At 40.5% G+C, this 15,530-nt stretch overlaps 1 protein-coding gene across 1 annotated transcript; it reads right to left on the bottom strand.

Moving 5' to 3' along the window:
- Nucleotides 1-1,822: 1,822 nt before the first annotated feature.
- Nucleotides 1,823-15,526, bottom strand: LMLN (leishmanolysin-like (metallopeptidase M8 family); the record flags this gene model as incomplete). Its single annotated transcript, XM_009074570.1, has 16 exons — nt 1,823-1,917; nt 3,853-4,063; nt 4,786-4,916; nt 5,651-5,810; nt 6,369-6,501; nt 7,236-7,346; nt 7,957-8,033; nt 8,754-8,861; nt 9,887-10,004; nt 10,831-10,925; nt 11,181-11,286; nt 11,931-12,109; nt 12,865-12,982; nt 13,447-13,529; nt 15,331-15,361; nt 15,447-15,526. Coding segments are annotated over 16 exons (1,836 nt in total), but the record flags the coding sequence as incomplete, so codon positions are not given.
- Nucleotides 15,527-15,530: the final 4 nt, after the last annotated feature.

Genomic DNA, 15,530 nt, shown 5'->3' with positions numbered 1-15,530 from the left:
GCCTTAGCAGTGTCATAAGAGTTTCTTTAAATGAAAAAAAACCCAAACAAGTCCAGTAGGCACAAAGAATTTCTTACAATCATGATAGAAGTCCTATTAGTGGCACAGGTTGCCCAGGGACATGGTGGCTGCCCTGACCCTGGTGGTGTTCAAGGCCAGGCCGGATGAGCCTTGAGCAACCTGATCTAGTGAGGAGGTGTCCCTGCCCAGGGCAAGGGGTTTGGGACTAGCTGATCTGTAAGGTCCATCCCAACCCCTAACTTCTATGATTCTATTAAAGTTTCATTGTAGTTACATAAATTTTACTCCATCTCTCCACCCTCCGTTTTAGAAAAGGATCCGGTCACTGACAATTCCAACAGCACAGCACATTTAAGAAGCAGAGTAACATCATCTTTCTCCCTGGATTTGTATTTTTTTAGTGCACTGGGCATGTCTGCTTCCTCAAATTTAACACTGTTCCAGCAATGAAAACTATCCTAAAAGGACCGACAGTGGATCAAACCACGTAAGGGTTTCTTTAGTCTGAACAGAACTATTTGTTACACATTACAGAGCCATAAATAAATAAAAACATCCTTACAAGAGTCCTGTGGAGCAGCTGTCCTTAGCTTGATAGATTCTGCTCATTTCCTTCCTTTTACATATTTTGCCCATCAAGTGATTAATTTTGTACCAAGGTGTGCCCTCATGTGGTTCAAAATGTCTGATCCTCAACTTGTTACAAACACTCAAATAATCCATGGTATTTACATACCAAGAAAAAGGGGAGGAGGGAAAAAATAGGAAAACAGTTTAGACTTTCCTTACACATTCAATACAGTTTTTGGTCTAGAGACATCAGTGTGGTCCTGTAAGATTATAGCTGCCATCACTACTGGTTTGCCCTTCAACAAAAGGTGAGAACATCTGCAGTTATGTTCATGCTATTTAAGAAACAATAATGCCATTATTAATTATGTAAGAAACAAACCAACAAAATAAAAAATAGTTGTAAATCCTATCCCAATTTTACAGTCTGGGTATCAGTACTGAAATGCATTTGCCTATATCAAATTACTCTGAGAATATTCAAACATTTGATGTATTAAATTTCACAGTAGAACTGGCACACGCTAAATGAGAATGGGATTTCCCACCAGTTGTCTTGGTTGGCAGTCTGAAATTTCATTTTGTACATCTAGGAAGATTTAAGAGAACCCCAAGAATCAGCCACTTCACCACAAACTAATAAGACTTCTGAGAAGCCTCAAAGCTACAGAATCCAGTTGTGGAGACAACTGCCAACCACTGGTCTGTCCCATTAAATTGTTTCTTCTCCCATAAATTGTAAGAATTGACAAAACAAATTCCCAACCTGTTTAAGTCTGGGTTATAAGCAGTGATGAGAACTGATTTTAACATGGCTTTTGACTAAACCACTGAGGTATATTTCCAGGTTGAGGGTGCTTTGCTACCAGTCACACAACAGACATAACAAAAAACCAACTCTCAGTTCTGTAACAGCAGAGTTCTCCTTTCAAATCTCAACCGAGTTGCCAGGTAGTCTAACGCAGTTGGCATAGTGGGTCCTGTTACTGCATCAAAAACCTCAAAGGTCGCAATTCAGGAAAATACTGGCACTTATTGAGATGACAAGGTGAATTTTCCTCCTCTCAAAACTCACTGCCTTTGTCAGCACCTCCCTGACTACTGTCGGCACTGATACTTGCCAGGAGAGATGAGGCTCAGCAGAAGACAGCTGCCTGCAGAGACAGAAAGCTCCGTGCTCCACAGCGAGGAGTATATCACCTCGGGACATCTTCCTGCCCCAAGCTTAGCTCTATGCACAGAGGAACAATCCTGTCAGCAGGGGAATTAGGTTAGCCATCAGCAGCCAAAGGGTTACAACCAGGCTGGATGAGCAGGAGCACAAGTCTAAAACAAAACAAAAAGTTGAAGCTTATAAATTTTACGTTTCAAGAGAAGATAAAGTAACTAAGAGAACACTCAACCCACCCAGAAGGTTAAAATATATTTGTAGTTATCTGCACTGATTTATTTTGGCTTTCAAGGTTAGGAATTCAAACCAACCAAATAACATGACTATTCCCTTTACAATTAAATACATTTCTGGATTACTTCCCTAATAGCAATTAGGAGGACAAAAGATAAATTTAATGCCATTGCAAGAAAAGAGCAGGAGGTTCCCTATGGCATGACTGGGGATAAGCAGCATTTCAAAACCACAGGTTCTCAAAAGACTATGTTATTAATACTTTTGATCTGTACAGCTCTAAGTGTAGTGGTGTGGGCTGGAGCAGTTAACGTTCTTCACAGTGGCCAGTATGGGGCTGTGTTTTGGGTTTGTGCTGAACACAGTGATAATAAGACAGAGATGTTTCTGTTGATGCTTTTGTTGTTGCTGAGCAGAGCTGGCACCAGAGCCAAGGCCTCTTCTGCTTTTCGTACTGCCATGCTGCTGAGGAAGTCGGGGGTTCAGGGGAGGTTGGGAGGAGACACAGCTCAGACATGTGACCCAAGAGATATTCCATGCCATCATGGTCAGTATATAAAGTGGGAGGAAAAAGATGGAAGGGGGACACGTTTGGAGTGATGGTGTTTGCCTTCCCAAGGAACTGTTAGGTGTGATGGGGCCCTGCTCTCCTGGAGGTGCCCAACACCTCCTGCCCATGGGAAGCAGTGAATTAACTCCTTGTTTTGCTTTGCTTGTGTGTGCAGCTTTTGCTTTCCCTGTTAAACTGTCTTTATCTCAATCCACGAGTTTTCTAGCTTTTCCCATTCTGATTCTCTCCCCCATCCCATTGGTGGGGGAGTGAGTGAGTGGCTGTGTGGACCTTGGCTACTGCTGGAGTTAAACCACGACAGTAAGTGATATAAAACCCAAGCCACAGAACATCAAGCTGAAGAGGAAAAGAGAAAAAAAGTGGAAGGGAAAAACTCAATACATGGATCATGGAGTTTGTCCATATGGTAGGTAATCACACACCCATGAGGTTTACTGAAACCATGGACAAATGTAAATCTGCACAGATAATTATATAGACATACACATATACACACATACACTCACACATATCCCTGTGTGAGGAACACGAAGCATGGTGGGAATCTCCTAGGTTACAGCTTTCTCATTCTACATCCTAGCCTACAGGACTCCCTCCACTAACCACTTAAATGTTGCCACCTCTAAGGCAAAAGAAACCACAAGCCCGAGAGAACCACTCTGAAAAGAAAACTGAGTGTTCACGTAAACTAAACAGGTTCATTTTAACCTTGAAAATTGCACTAGAGACAGCAACACTCAACAATCAAAGGGCTGGTTAAAGGCTTTGAAATAAGACATTAGTACAAAATACCATAGAGTGCTCTCTTTCATCAACTGGCTTTTCAGAAAGCTACTTGTTCTTGATAAAATATAACTAGTATGTAGTGAATTTCTGGATTACAACATTAACATGGGAATGTTAATATAACCAATGGGAAGTTATACAAGTGAGAACTCACTTTCCACCGAGATGATAGTTTTGAAGGTTATAATTATGATTCAGCCTACAAAACACAGATCAGACTTCCTGGTAAGTTCCTAGGCTAAAGGTAGAAATGTGGGATGATTACCAGAAGGTGACATGACATGAAGGAGTTGTTTCAGACACATTTCTCCTGTGTTAGCCACTATCCTTCATGACTAAAATTAAGTACCTTTGCTATCCTCCTTTAACTCCTGCATCTGGGATCTTAGAACAGCCATGGCTTTCCTTTCCTTTTCCCAGCACTCAGAGCTGACACAAATCTGTGAAGTTTTCAAGTATTTGACATTAAAGTTTTACTTCAGCAAATAAGGCTACATACCAATGGGTGCAGCTCTCGTGAAGTTAGCAGCTGGAGGATCCCTCTCTGGGGGACAGGAGTCACAGAAGTCGGAACAGGATGGGCAAATCAGATTCCCAACATGGATCCAGCCATTCATCTGAATGCTCACAGTTAACACCTGACCTGAGCGGCTGCACAAGTAGGCAGTGTCCTTGACCCAAACGTGCAATCCTTGTGGAGAACAAGAAACCTTAAAATAAAAGAGTAAGAGTCAAGTCTGTAATTACGATTTGTCATAATGAGGGTTTGGAAGCTCTTTCAGTAAGGAAATAGAACATTCAGTAAACACCTGATATCAGAGCATTGATTAACTGCAAGTATTTTAATGCACTGAGAGCAATTCTTTGGTTCAGGAGTGCTTTAAAGTCCTGACTGTACTCTTTTTGTGTAGTCACGCAGATTATCAACTGAGAATGAGCAAAAATTTGGCTTCTGCTAACGACTACCTTTTTAGACTTGTGCTATTGTTGAATGTGACACCTTTAGTGAGATAGTCCTGAAGAGAATGAGGACAATGAAAAGTAAGTGACATGTGCACAGTGCTTTCCACCTCTGAAAAATCAGAGTGACTAATTAACATTAAGTTTCCTCAACAGAAAATTCCAGATAAGTATTGCTCTCTTAGCTGAGGAGAAAGTGTCACAGGGGTAAGACAGATGATGTCCCTAGCAAGACTGGAAGTTACACACAAGTCATCCCAGTGGTCACACACTTAACTTAACTAAATTACAGGCCTATGGCTGGAAGATAATTGTTTTCAATGCAAGTCATATGATCTACAGATTTAAGACAGAGAGATCATGCTCAGTGTGCAGGTGCAAAGTTCTAACAGTCCTAGCCTACATTTTATGCCTGACTTTTCTCTTCAGAGCTATTGAAAGAAAAGAAGATAAATCCCCAACACATACTTACTTGATAACATCCACTGCCCCAGTCAGGGTAACTGAGTTTCCTCCTGCACTGTTCCATAACAAAAGCAGATTTCTGAATGAGACATACAGAGTTTGGTCCATATTTCTCTGCACCATAGTTTTTGGTAGGATCTACGGTAGAAGGAATAGAGTGGATTGCAACTTACTAGAGGAACAGAAAGTCCACATCAACTTAAAAGGCTGTAGACAGTCAATGCAATTCAAGGTTTACTTCTGGAATATTTCAGACCCTTAACAATTAGGAATTTGGGAATTATACCATCAAGTGGAAAGAAACACAAGATTTAAAAAACAAACAAACCAACCACAAAAAACCAAACAACCAGCAAGCATTTCCCATCAGGACTTGTGGTTATGTTTGTCCCCAGGGAGTGCCAGCTGTGACTGTTTGTTTGGTTTAGAGACAGCTGGAGACAGGTAATATCCTACAGCATTCTGGAGCTCTGCAGTACCAAACATGCACTAACGGAAGAGACAAGCACAAGTTCTAGTAATTCACAAAGCTCCTTGCTTTGAACAAAAAACCTACAAAGGTGGAAAGTGCAATTGTTTCAAAAACTCAAAAACCAACCAACTTACCCACCCCCACCCTTTGTCTTATATTTGGACCATTAATATCTGTTCTGCTCTTATGCAATTCTTGCATTGGATGTGAGAGTTTGCCTCCTAGGTGTACAAGGTAGTTGTGCTATGCTTCTCACCCAAGCACAGTGTTCACACAGCTGGTAGTGTAAAACTGCACTAGTGAAAAAATTCACATCCAATTCATTTGAATACACAGCAAGTCTATTCCAAATTAACAAACTCAGTCTCTGAAACAGCTTACTGAAGTCCAAAAAACTGACCTGGCTGGTTTTCAATTATTCTACAGTCTGAACTGCGTTGAAATTCACCACTTAAATGCCAGCTGAATTCTTGACTAAAGGGACAATAGTCAGCAATTTCTACTGAGCCACCATAATAAGGCAATTCTTCTGCTGGTACTCCATTAAGATTGTCAAAGTACTGCAAAACAAAATACAGTAGTGAAACAGTTTGTGCAAAGACAAGTGTACAACTGTTCTTCAAATAGATCCAATCGCTGCAGCTGTAAGAACATCAGCTATTACTACTCAGCAATGCTATTAACAGCAACTTACAAATCCCAAGAACCAGATGAGCGAGAGGTTTTAAGACACTTAAATAATGCAGAGATTCACATTTGCATGGATCACTCTCCAACTCCTGACCCTGACTCCACCCTTTGTAATCACTGCATGCTTTGGGATGCAAACAGGGCACTTCTACAGTGACAAAGGGCAGAAGACTCAAACAAAACATTCTGAGGGATTTTACACCGATGTTTCCATTTGCTATTTGGTTAGACGGCCAAGCAACATCTTATTCTTTTCTTAGGATCACAAGGATTTTTTTTCAGCCTACTGACTCCTCGTAATAAACTAGGCAGATATTTTTCACAGTATCTGCTCTTGTCTTCTGGTTCAGAAGAAAAAAAATATTATCTGGCAGCAAAGCACACAATGAAAATACTTCAGTTATTTGCTAAAGTAAGATCCATTATACCTGATATTCCTGAGGTAATTGCTTTGGAAACTTCTGCAAGTTGCACACTGCTACTGCTCTTTGGTCCTGTCTGCAGGTTAACTGCAAAGGATTACTCCTCAAAGTGTCGCAGTATGGACTGATTAACTGCCTCCTCAAAAGAAAAGAAAAAGAATAAAAATCCCATCAGATCGATTAAACTGCTTTACATAAGCAATCTGTCAAGCCTGTTTGTTCCCACTCTCCCCTACATTCAGGCCATTACACAAATAAGCACTGACTTCTTCTCTGGAGGCTAATTATTTTTATTTGACTGGTCATGACCTTTCTAACTTCAAGAATATCAAGCCAGCAAACAAACTTAAAATGCACTCACCTAGTTAGTTTTAATGATACTGCTTTTTAAACTTGAAAGAAAAAAACCTACAAGTAAAATAGACCCACTGTGCAGCTGTGTCCTAGAAATGTATGAGTACTGTAAACACAAACAAGGCAGGCTTTGTTTCCAAGATGCCTATCATCTCCTTCTGTTGCTGTAAGTACAGCCCAGTAATGGCAAAGGACAATAGGCTGTATTTCCAATTAAAAGGGACAAAATAAGGAAGCAAACACTTTTAAATTAAGTTCTTCCCCTCCTCTCTAAAGCTCAGACTTCTCGTAGTGTAAATGCATTTACATCCTAAGATGTTTGGCTCTGTGTTTACTGTATTGGTAAGAGGCTTCTGCCCTTAACACATTTGGTGAGCTCCTTCTCAGGTGCATACCCAGGGCAGTATTCCTTGTTCATCTGTACCTACCTCTACTTTTTACCCGGTTACATTTGAAAGACAACTGTAAACAAGCATCAGGGTTTCCTCTTAATTATTTTTTAAAAGATTATATCCTTACTTCTGCCTCTTTTGGTCGATCCAGAACTTGCAACTCTTCATTACAAAGTCACAGCCTTTATTGCGCCCCCAGTCTAACTTCTCTGCCATGCTGTAATTTGCTTTATACCACCTGCAAAGGTTTTTAGAAAGGAGAATATAATTAATTCAAAAATTAATAAAACAACAGTTTGAAGAACTTCATACCATGCCTTAAGGTCTTCAAATGAAAAAGGGAAACTGCATCTCTTTCTGCCCATAACAAAAGGTATTAAAATTTTACTATTTTCCATGTCACGATGAACTAGAAAAAAATTTTATGGCTTATTTGTTCAACAGCAGTGCATCATGATCTGCCAAGGAACAATGCATATAGGAAGATGAAATTTTAGGCAATTTATGCTTTCTAGCTGCAAGAAGAGTTGAAAAAATAAACAGTATGTACTGCATGCAACTGAGAGAAGACTCACATTAAGAAAAAAGTAAACAGACACTACAAACAATACTGTGCATTGCAATGCCTGTTTTTTTAGGCTAGATTAAGAATGGATGGTTTTGGAATACATGAAGAAAAAATAACATACTAGGTATAACTCCTTGTCTAATGCAATGCTAATTATGCTGATTATCTACTGTGTTGCAGATGGATAAGCACAAGTGCATCAACTCCAAGTAAAATCAATTACCATGAAAACTAAACACAAATGAAACAGAACGCACTCCCCATTCTTATTAATTCTTACCCTGTGTCTTCCATTAATGCCAAGGTGATCCTGGAGAAGACTCGATTCTGTGTATGGGATCCAGTCATTGCTTCATTCTGAAAGTTACCAGTTACTGTTAGTAAGCCAGTGAAAAATCAGCATTGCAAGAAAATGCTTCCTATGAAAAAGCCTTTTATTTCTGGTCTCTTCTTACTACTGACAATCAAATCCCATCCTCCTTCATAAAAGGTCTGTCCTGAAGCATTTTCCTTCTTGTCTACCTCACTACATACAACAACAACTAGAAAGCATTCTCCTGACCAAAATATCATGTGGCACAAAGTTATAAATAAAAATTAGCTTAAATGTCAGCGGGGAAATAAGTGTTTCCTTGGTCAGATGAGGTTCTGGAGCAGAGACAGCAACAGCTAATGCCAGGGCACATGGATGAAGCTGAAGTCAAGGTAAGGAATAGAATGATCAAGTATCTGATATATAAGAGGCAGAGGGCTACAAAGCTGAATTGACTCAAAGGAACAAGGGAGAAAACCTTCTTGAAAGGGTAAATGGTAGTTAGAAGTAAGACATTTAGGTTTTTCAATAATCAGCTTATCTCAAACTCATACTCTGAGATTTAGGAATAAGGTTGAAAGACAGATGTATCTAGAAATTGGACATTTATGTATTAGTAGTTAGTACTACTTGTGATGTATATCAGTGAGGTTTGATACCTCTACATTTTCAAGGCTCCAGTAGGAACCACAACAAACCTAAAAATCATGGGGGAGGGAGCAAACATTCCCACATCCTCTTACATTCCTAGTGTCAACACACACCTCCAGCAATCTCTTCTCCCAGTGGTTGAGCTCAGTACCCATGCCACCTTGATTTTCAAGCTCCATTCCCTCCAGAATTGGACAATTAAAATGCTTTCGAGCTTCTTCCTAGAAAGAAAACATTGCAGCACAACTCTCAAAATACTTAGATGGATACCCACACACAATCCTACTGTTCTAGAATGAGCTTCTAAAAGGATTTCAGCATTTCTTTTTCTACCATTTTGTTTTCTTCTCAATGTGAAACACTTCTCCTCAGAGGCTGACTAAGCCAGCAAGGACCCCAACAGCAAACCTAGCACTCTGTCTACTCATCTCCTGGAAATAAATGAGCAAACCCAGGGGTAATTAATCCAAGTTTTCTCTATATACTGTGTTCGACTTAAAACAAACAAAAACATGTGGCCAAATATGATTAACACTCTAACTTAGTTCCAACATCAATTTATTACATTTGAGCATATGTTCTGTTGTGGGCATGGAGGGAGAGTCAGAAGTGTGGGAAGCAAGAAAGATTTCCAAGAAAACTCAAGGAATTTCTTTTTAAACATGACAAAATGTTAACTGCATTATTTTGTAATCAATAAAATTAGAAAAATATTAAACCAATGCTTTTAAAGTAGAAAATAGGATGATCTTACAAATAAGAAAAGCAGTGATAATGCTGTCAAAGGAACAGGAATACTAGGTGTCTAAGTCTGTAAGAATCATAGAATTTTAGGGGTTGGAATGGACCTTATGGACCATCTAGTCTCAACCCTCTGCCCTGAGCAGGGACACCTTCCCACCAGACCAGGCTGCTCCAGGCTTTGTCCAGCCTGGCTTTGAACACTGCCAGGGTTGAACATCTACAGAGTAGGATTAAGGAATCTCTTAAACATCAGTTTTGCTTCACCTCTCATAATTTCCTTCCCAGTCCTTTCATTGTCTCTTACTCTGCCAATTTATTTTCCACTTTGGATACACCTTCACAGCTAATTACACAGTCTTAATGGTGTAGGCTTTGGGCCACACTTTCAGGAAAAGGGTTTTCAACATTAGGTTATTGCTTCCTACAGAATAAGAAATATTTATTACTCAAGAAACTGATGGCAATCTTGGCATAAAGAGTTTAAAGGTGAATCCACACTTACGACCACACGAGGTGTTACCAGGAGATGAACAGAATGACGCAGCATTTTGCCTCCACGTACGTCCCACAGCCTCACTGCCTTATGAACGACTTTGCTGCTCCACTGATACAAACCTAGACTGCAAGGACAATGTTTTGGTCACAAACCTTTCCCACAAGGACAAGCTACTGTGCCAAGATGTATCTCCGTAAGAAACGGGATCACAGACAATCCCAGTACTCCCTCATGCTTTCCAAATTAAAAATTTTATTATGCAACATTTTTCCTTTCTAAGATGTTGTGTTCATTATACACACAACTCTGGTCTTACAAGGCAAAGTAAAATAATTATAAACATGTCTATAGACTTAAGACATGTTTTCTACAGTTACCCAGAGTGTAAGAAATGAAATAAAAATCCTCAGCACTGCTATTATACAAAGCTGAACAAAGCCAGAAGTTCTCTACCCTTTCACCTAGAAGAACATTTCTACATCATCAACTAAATGAAGGAAAGAAAAGCAAACTGCTCATTCTGTATCAAGTCAGAAAATTCACACAGCAGATTACACACAGTTCTGCATAACTATAAACCACAAATGATGTATGTCTCAAAAACGAACTGTACTCATGTTAGACAGTACAGAAAGTACAAGCCTTAGTTTAGTGAGGTGTTCAGCTACACAAAAATTTAAGCATAGGTAACTGCAATGCTTAACCTCAAGCCTCCTGATACATGAAATCCTGCCTTAGTTTGTCATATATGTGGATAATACAAACGTTTAATGGCAATGTAAAGAAAGACTAATAAACCACCACACACCAGGGTTTGAACATAATGATGGCAAAGCACTCCAATAATGGAATGAAGTTGGATTTTCAACAGGCAGGAACATACTCTAAAAATGGAACATGAAAACATCCTTCAATGGGAAGCACCAAGAGCTCCAAGAAACATGTAATACCTTTCATTAAAAGGAGGGAGTCCATCTGCATATCTTGGTGTCAAAGGTTTTCCATCATCATCACGATAAAATGCAAACAGTCCAGCAGAGAAACCCTTCAAGTTAAAAACCAAGCACATGGTCACCTTTGGTAAGACATTCACATCCAAATTCAAATGCCATGAAAGAGTTCCCACATCCACTGCAAATATATTGGAAGCACAGCACTCCAAGGCAATCAACAGAGACATTGAAGGAGGCAAAGCAAGAGCTTTCCTCCACCAAATATCCTTCTCCTGCAATAAGCTGGAGGCATGTGAGGAAGCAGGCACCAATTTCAGGGCAACACATTTTATCACATCAACCCTTACCAGTGCATGGATGATCTCGTGTTTCACTGTGGACAACATGCCAACGAATTCCTGAGCTTGCGTTGAAATCATATTTGGACACAAGTTAGCATATCCTGCTATTGGCCTGGAAGACAGTTTCAAAATTAAATGACTTTCAGTGAAATACTAGCAAATTCAAATCATAGTCACTTGAAGTGGCAGAGGAGGTAAAGAAAACAGAGATTAATGTGAAAACAAGTTCTTCCAAATAACTTCCCCAATCGTTTATAAATGTTGTATCTGTTCACTGTACAGTGATTAGTTTACTGCTGGGATGAGGAGGGGTGGAACGAGATCAATCTCTACATTCATCATTCTGCACAGGTCTCAGTGACAACAGTGTAACAGATCTGAAGTTTAGGTAAAACCCTACAGAGGTACAACGTGTCTGTGACAATGACTACAACCAGAAACAAGAGCCACATAAGTAGGGGCACTTGCATTCCCCCTTAAGCTTGTGAAGGCATGGCAGGCACTTCAACAGAAACAGGATCTTGAGATAAAGCTTAGGCATTAACAGTGGAGGATTAGTTTTGACTCATGTGACCCAACTTTGCAAGTTAAGCACTACTTGATGGTTCTGTGGTTTTACATAAATACAGTGCTTGTCCATTTCAGTGATGGCTCCTCCCAGGTTATACAACACAGGCAAACAAACCCCACATGTGAGCAATTAAAAAACTGGAGAGTTTAATTAAACAACGAGTTTGAAACAGAGGGAATACTTGCCTGTCCATTTCGGCTTCCAGTTGGCAGTAGGCTGCATATGCAATGATATTTTCATGGCCACACCTTTCAGTAGTGAGGGCACTGACATAAAGCAGAAAATCAGCATCTCTGACCCCTTCTTGGTCAGGGAAGCCAGTGGGTCTGCGGTGCCAGTCACTCTCGTTGTACACCCTGCATTGCTTCACAAGGGGCAGAGGGAACAATTAAAATACTTTAGCTATGACCAAAATTTTGCATGACAAAGTTCAATGAGCTTGAAGCCAAGAATAAATCCCATTGTAAGATAAGAAAACACCCTATGAAGACAGTAAACAAAACCAGAGCCAAGGAATAACTTTCAAATGATGAGTTATTTTGGTTTATTGGACACCAGGAAGGTTGCAGCTTTTTTTAAAAAAAAAAACAGCCAAAAAAAGCTTGCCAAGCTGCCCCTTGCTGGTAATCTGGTATGTTTTTAATAGTGCAGTTGAAACTTCAAGTTAAAAGAAAGAAAGAGAAAAATCTACTGATCACATACTGTAGTTAAATCAAAAATATATGCAAGGAAACAAGTCAGAAGCATTTCCTGCACCATGCACCTGGGTCAGTGGATAACCTCTTCTAAGGACTTCAAAAAAATCAACACTTATTATTCTGTACAAATCCAACTACTGACCAAAGTGAATAACAAAATGCCGTTGAATCTCATCCTCTCTGTGCAGGTCATTATAACACAGGCTCAGAGAACAGTTACCAGTCGTTTTACTTGACTTTTTGTTCAACAACACAAACTAAATAAACTCCCACAGGCTCAAATTGTTCTATTCCGTCACTCAGCCTTGGTGATCTCCTGCAAATAAGTCACTTATGCAGAGCTGGCAATATTCATTTTTCATTAATTTACACAAATAATAGTATTTCAAAGATTAGGAAGCACTTGGATAGCTTAGCTTACCTGGAGGTGTTTCTCAGGAACTATAACTGGTCCACATCTTGTATGGTCTGCACAGGCTTTTTGGCAGTACCTGTGAGGGTCAGCTTTCCTCCTCAGGTATTGGTTTGTCACACATTGCCTTCAATGAAACATAAAAGACAGTCAGCACTGCTTTATTATTAAAACAGAACTATAGAATAGTCTTAGAGCATCCAACAACACCATAATGCAGGTATTTAATATAACCTCCACAGTGATAATTGTTGGTTACCCTGCTCTGGTTCCAGTTGTTCATGGATCATCCACAGGTTCAAAGCGAGATTAGGAACAAGTGCATAAACATGGGTACATATAAAAAGGAACCTGCAGCATGTATAGCCTTCAACATCTCTGATACAACAAGTGCAGGTGTGGATCACAAAGGCTGGCAGACTTGTGCACACTCCCTAAAGCGCATCTGCTACCCTCACTAGGTCAGACGGGTCACTGGCCTGAATCAGGAGTGAGTTTCTTACACTCTGATTCTGGTCTTAGTTTAAAGGCTATACAACACAATATTAAATGTCAAATACAGTGAGTGATTTTCAACAAACTTTGACATACCTGCTCAGTAATATAGTACCTGTGGGTTTGCGCACTTGAAACGTCTTCTCCAAATAGGATATAGCTTGTGGGAAGAGCTTATTCTGAACAGAAGAAAAGAGCAAAGTCACCCAGGGACATGGCAGACATAATCATAGAATTTTAGGGGTTGGAATGAACCTTATAGCTCATTTAGTCCCAAGCCCCTGCCATGGGTGGGGACACCTCCCCACCAGAGCAGGTTGCTCAAGGCTTCATCCAACCTGGCTTTGAACACTGCCAGGGTTGGGGCTCTTACTACCCCCCTGGGCAACCTGTGCCAGTGTCTCACCACCCTCACAGGGAAAAGCTTTTTCATAATATCTAGCCTAAATTCCTTCTCTTTCAATTTGTACCTATTGCCCCTTGTCCTGTCACTGCAGTTCCTAACAAAGAGTCCCTCTGCAGCTTCCCTGTATCCCCTTCAGATACCAGCCCCCCCCTTGCCCTGCTGCCACACTCCTTTTGATGCAGCCCACGATTCCATTGGCTTGCTGGGCTGTGAGCTCACACTGCAGCTCATGGTTCTCATCTCATCCACCATCACCCCCAAGCCTTTCTCCTCACTGCTGCTCTCAAATAACTCACCATAAGGGCATTAACCACCAACTTACATGAAACTTGCTAGATGCTGTGGCATAGCGGAATAGGGAAAACCTAAACGCTCTAAGAAGCCCAGTTATTATCAATATATTCAGGAAATATTTTGTTATTGGAATAACAACATGGGAAGGGAGACACCATCACCCCCAAGCCTTTCTCCTCACTGCTGCTCTCAAATAACTCACCATAAGGGCATTAACCACCAACTTACATGAAACTTGCTAGATGCTGTGGCATAGCGGAATAGGGAAAACCTAAACGCTCTAAGAAGCCCAGTTATTATCAATATATTCAGGAAATATTTTGTTATTGGAATAACAACATGGGAAGGGAGACTGTTAATTTGAATGTACAGCTTCAAAGAGGCTGTTAAAAACCATACATTTTTCTCACTGACACCCTTACACCTTGAGATATAGCAAACATCATTCAGCAGAACACTGGAATTCTCTGGAATGGAGGCATAATCTTCACACAAAGCCGTGGTTTTTCTGGATTAGAGGATATCAAATTGCTGCTGTTTAAAGCTTTGATTTAAATTGGCCTTAACTTCATCCATGTAATCACAGAACATCAGGAGCTGGAAGGGACCACAAGGATTATCAAAGTCCAACTCCTGACCCTGCACAGAACATGTCCAAGAATCACATCACGTGCCTGAGCATAATCTTCACACAAAGCCGTGGTTTTTCTGGATTAGAGGATATCAAATTGCTGCTGTTTAAAGCTTTGATTTAAATTGGCCTTAACTTCATCCATGTAATCACAGAACATCAGGAGCTGGAAGGGACCACAAGGATTATCAAAGTCCAACTCCTGACCCTGCACAGAACATGTCCAAGAATCACATCACGTGCCTGAGATTGTCCAAACTCTCCTTGAGCTCTGTCAGGCTTGGTGAAGCTGTTCCGAACCTTTCCTAATATCCAACTTGAACCTTCCCTGACACAGCTTCAGGACATTCCCTCAGGTCCTGTGACTGGTCACAGAGAGCAGAGATCACTGCTGCCCCTGCACTGAACCTCGTGAGGAAGTGGTTAGCTGCTCTGAGGTCTCCCCTCAGTCTCCTCTTCTCCAGGTTGAACACACCAAGTGACCTCAGCTGCTCCTTGTACAGCTTCCCCTCCAGACCCTTCACCATCATCATAGACCTCCTTTGGAACTTCCTAATAGCTTTACATCCTTTGTCATCAGTCTGGGACTGAAGGTTGATTCCCCCAACTGAATATGTAAAAACAAAAAGTGGAAGCAAATATAACATACCTTTATAAGGTGTCTTTTCTCAGGCAGCAAGCTGTATTTCAAAAACAAACAAGCTTTAGTTAGTTTCCCATTCTCAGCCAACAATAAAATCAAAGCTGCTACAACATTATACTCACTCTTCAACACTTCTGTCGTACACAATCCTAATTCTTAGCTGCTGATCCACGTTTCTCTTCGCGACGTGATTTTCCTTTAGAGGA

This window comes from Acanthisitta chloris, unplaced genomic scaffold, assembly GCF_000695815.1.
Source record: "Acanthisitta chloris isolate BGI_N310 unplaced genomic scaffold, ASM69581v1 scaffold26535, whole genome shotgun sequence".
Taxonomy (NCBI): domain Eukaryota; kingdom Metazoa; phylum Chordata; class Aves; order Passeriformes; family Acanthisittidae; genus Acanthisitta; species Acanthisitta chloris.
This window is presented reverse-complemented; position numbering and strand designations above follow the sequence as displayed.